Source organism: Hipposideros armiger, unplaced genomic scaffold, assembly GCF_001890085.2.
Source record: "Hipposideros armiger isolate ML-2016 unplaced genomic scaffold, ASM189008v1 scaffold_682, whole genome shotgun sequence".
Taxonomy (NCBI): Eukaryota; Metazoa; Chordata; class Mammalia; order Chiroptera; family Hipposideridae; genus Hipposideros; species Hipposideros armiger.
This window is the reverse complement of record NW_017732032.1, coordinates 449,220-452,631: the sequence shown is the minus strand read 5'-3', so window position 1 is coordinate 452,631 and position 3,412 is coordinate 449,220. Positions and strand designations below refer to the sequence as shown.

The following is a 3,412-nucleotide window of genomic DNA, read 5'->3' as shown; positions in this document are numbered from 1 at the left end:
CGCGCCACTCGGCCGGCCCCTGTTCTCTCTCTGTTAATTTTACATGTTTTCGCCAAAGAGATCTTCCAAAGCTGATCTTAAATCACGTCGCTCCCCTTCTCAAAAATCTGCAGTGGCCATTATCTGTGGATTAAAGTGTAAAATCCTTTGACTAGTTAGGATCCCAGGAGCTCCGTAAGTTAGTGCCAACTTGCCTTCCCTCCGACATCATTTATATACCTTCTTAGAGAGCTCGCTGCCGGACACTGAGTATCCTAAGAGCAGGGAGTCATTCATCGTTTCACTCCTGATGCTTGGCACTAGTAGGTGTTCACTATAATAAACGATAGTTTAAACAGTAAGCGAGTGGAGGAGTAGCATTGCGTGCACTTTTCCCTTTGCCTGGAATCCTTGTGTTCTCGCCGTGCGTATCTGCGTTCCACCTGTGCTTCCGGGTCACTCCCTGCTCAAATCCTTCCCCTCCCTCCCTTCTCATAGTACCTGTTCCTTCCCATGACGCCTTCCTGAGTAGCCTTTCCTTGACCTGCTAAGCTCTGCTCCATAGAGCTGCGTGTGAACATGTTTTCTCTTCCACTAGACCATGTGCTCCTCCCCAACGGGATTGAGGTGGGAGTAACCTAGCCCACTTCCTGAGTCCACTTCTTTAACGATCACTTAGCAGTCATTTATTGCATGCCTGTTCTGTGCTAGTTGTACAGTGGTGAGCAAAACACAGTTCCACTCTCTTGGAGTTTATATCCCAGCAGGGCTCAATCACTGCGTGCCTCAGTTCATACATCAGACAGTCATTAATTGGGTACCTGCTCTCTGCCAGTCTTTGTGCTAAGTGCTTGGGCTACAAATGTGAATGAAAATGGTCTTTGTCCTCAAGTTCATGGTGCCATAGGGAGGCAGCCACATCATTAAGTGATTATGATATAGTGTGTTAAGTATTACACAGCATTTCTCAACAGGGACAGCATCAGCATTGTATGTGGGAAATTTTTTCATTCTGTAGGACCGTCCCCTGCATTGTGAGGTGTTTAGCTCCTTGATTACCCCCACTCTGCTAGTCATGTTCCCCAAGTCATGTGGCCACCCTAACCAGCCCTGTGCATTTCCAGATGCCCCCTACAGGGGTGGTATCCACCTCTCTTAGGTTGAGAACCCACTTTAGGAGACGACTTCGTTTCCATTAGCTGGCAAACCAAGGAGGGAAGGATGAGCTGTGCCTCGGGCGGAGGGCAGGGACAGTGGCCGAGAGGAGTGTTCCGGGGAACTAGCTAGAGGAAGGCATGAGGCAAAGGGATGGAGGGGAAGATTGGTGCAGCCACTATGGAAATCAGTATGGAGGTCTCTCAAAAAACTGGAAATGGACCTACCGTATGACCCAGCAATTCCACTCTTGGGTATCTATCCAGAGAAACCCAAGACGCGAATTCGAAAAAATATATGTACCCCTATGTTTATTGTGGCGCTACTCACAATAGCCAAGACTTGGAAACAACCGAAATGCCCATCGGTAGACGACTGGATTAAGAAACTGTGGTACATTTATACAACGGAATATTACTCTGCTATAAAGAAGAATGAAATCATACCATTTGCAATGATATGGATGGATCTAGAGAACATTATGCTAAGTGAAATAAGTCAGTCGGAGAAAGACAAACACCATATGATCTCACTTATATGTGGAATCTAAAAAACTGAATGAACGAGCAAAGTAAACAGAAATAGTCTCAGAGATCTAGAGGAACAACTGATGGCTGTGAGTTGGGAGGGGGTGGGGATGAGGGAGAAGGGGGAGGGGTTATACAGCATAAATGGGTAACTACAATATTACCACAGGGACATGAAAGACAGTTCGGGGAATATAATAATGTTGTAAGTATTTTGTAGGGTGTCAGGTGGTCACATGTCTTGCTAGGGAGACCGCATCATGGATGGGGTAGAGGCTTGATACTGCACTGGACACCTGAAGCTGATGTTGTATAATATTGTATGTCAACTATAATTGAATATATATAGTCACGGGATGTGGAGTATATGGTGGGAGTGGAGTCAAGGGAATTGTAATACATATGATATGGGGGGGGAGTGGGGCAGTGGATTGGGGGAGGGGCGTTATCACTTTGAGGGGTAAAAAGTATAAGTATTGCACTGTGTTGTACACCTGAAACTAATAAAAAAAAGGGATGGAGGGGAGGCATTCGACAGTGGGGTCCATTTTGGGACCTCCACATTGTTAGTGTAGCTAGGGGAAAAGGGTACAGGCGGGGGTGTTTGTGCGCCCCTGAAGAGGAATGTGGGCTCTGGTGAGGGCTTTCTATACTGGCCAACAGGCTTAGACCAGATGCTGGAAGAAAGTCGAGGGGGAAGGTGACAGGGCCTGAACAGACAGCAGTGATGAGGACGGAACTGAATGCACCCTCAGGTTATGGTATGCCTTTATGATATGACCGACCTGGAAGTACAGACTTTAGGGGATAAAGAAACACCTTAAAACCTCCAAGGCTTGTGCGTTATAAATATTATAGCTTAATCCACAGAGTTCTCACTGATGTGGTCCCTTCTTGGGAGCCCCTGTGCTGGGCTAAGGAAACATACATGTGCTGATAGTTGGCACACTGAAGCTCCCTGAAAATATGTCTGTGAGAGTGGTGGGAGGCCCACCTGGCTCTGTGTGCCCTTGTGAGGACAGGTAGGCCTGAAGATCGCCAGGATTTGGCACGATGCAGGACAGTGAAGTGATGATGCGGAAAGTCCCTCTGTGCCCCTGGCCTTCGGGTCCCAGTTATGCACAGCCTCTGAGCCCCTAGTTCAGATCCTTCACCACACTTTGCACTGGGTACTGTTTGGGATTTGGAGTGTTTTTCTCCTGTTAGACCCCAGGCTTCTTGGTCATGCTGCCATTCCCACCCAGAGCCTAGTTCTGTGCCTGGCAACATAGCAGCTGGTGATTAATGAACATGCTTCTCTTTTTCTAATTTCGGCCTGTCTCAAAACATGCATGGTATCTGTTAGAACTATAGTAGGTCTTCCCAGGAAATGCGTTTCTTACATTTGCATTTTCTTTTCTTTCTTCTTCAGTCACATGGCAATGAATTTAGTCCTGTTTTGGATGCAACGTTTGTAATGGTGGCTCGTGATTCTGAAAATAAAGGGTAATTGTTGTTTTTTCCTAATTCTTTATTTTTAAAAATTTCAAAGATACATAAAACTGGAGAAAAGACTATAATGAATGTCCATGTACCCGTCACCTAAACTAAAGTGTTTTAACAGTTTTGCCATATTTGCTTCAACTTTTTTTTAAAAGATTTTATTGGGGAATTGGGGGAGGGGAACAGCATTGGGGAATTGGGGAAGGGGAACAGACAAGTTGCTGTCTTTTTGTTCTTCAGTCTAGTTGTGGAGGACGTCGCTTCACTGG

The 3,412-nt window shown here is 46.1% G+C and overlaps 1 protein-coding gene across 4 annotated transcripts in view; it reads left to right on the top strand.

The window, feature by feature from the left end:
- ACOT9 (acyl-CoA thioesterase 9) overlaps positions 1 to 3,412 on the top strand; it is a 56,964-nt gene that overhangs the window by 45,023 nt on the left and 8,529 nt on the right. For all 4 annotated transcript variants that reach the window (XM_019626521.1, XM_019626520.1, XM_019626519.1 and 1 more), the window contains one exon: positions 3,073 to 3,146. In XM_019626521.1, the coding sequence (XP_019482066.1) occupies positions 3,073 to 3,146 (74 nt within the window). The remainder of the gene's footprint in view (positions 1 to 3,072; positions 3,147 to 3,412) is intronic.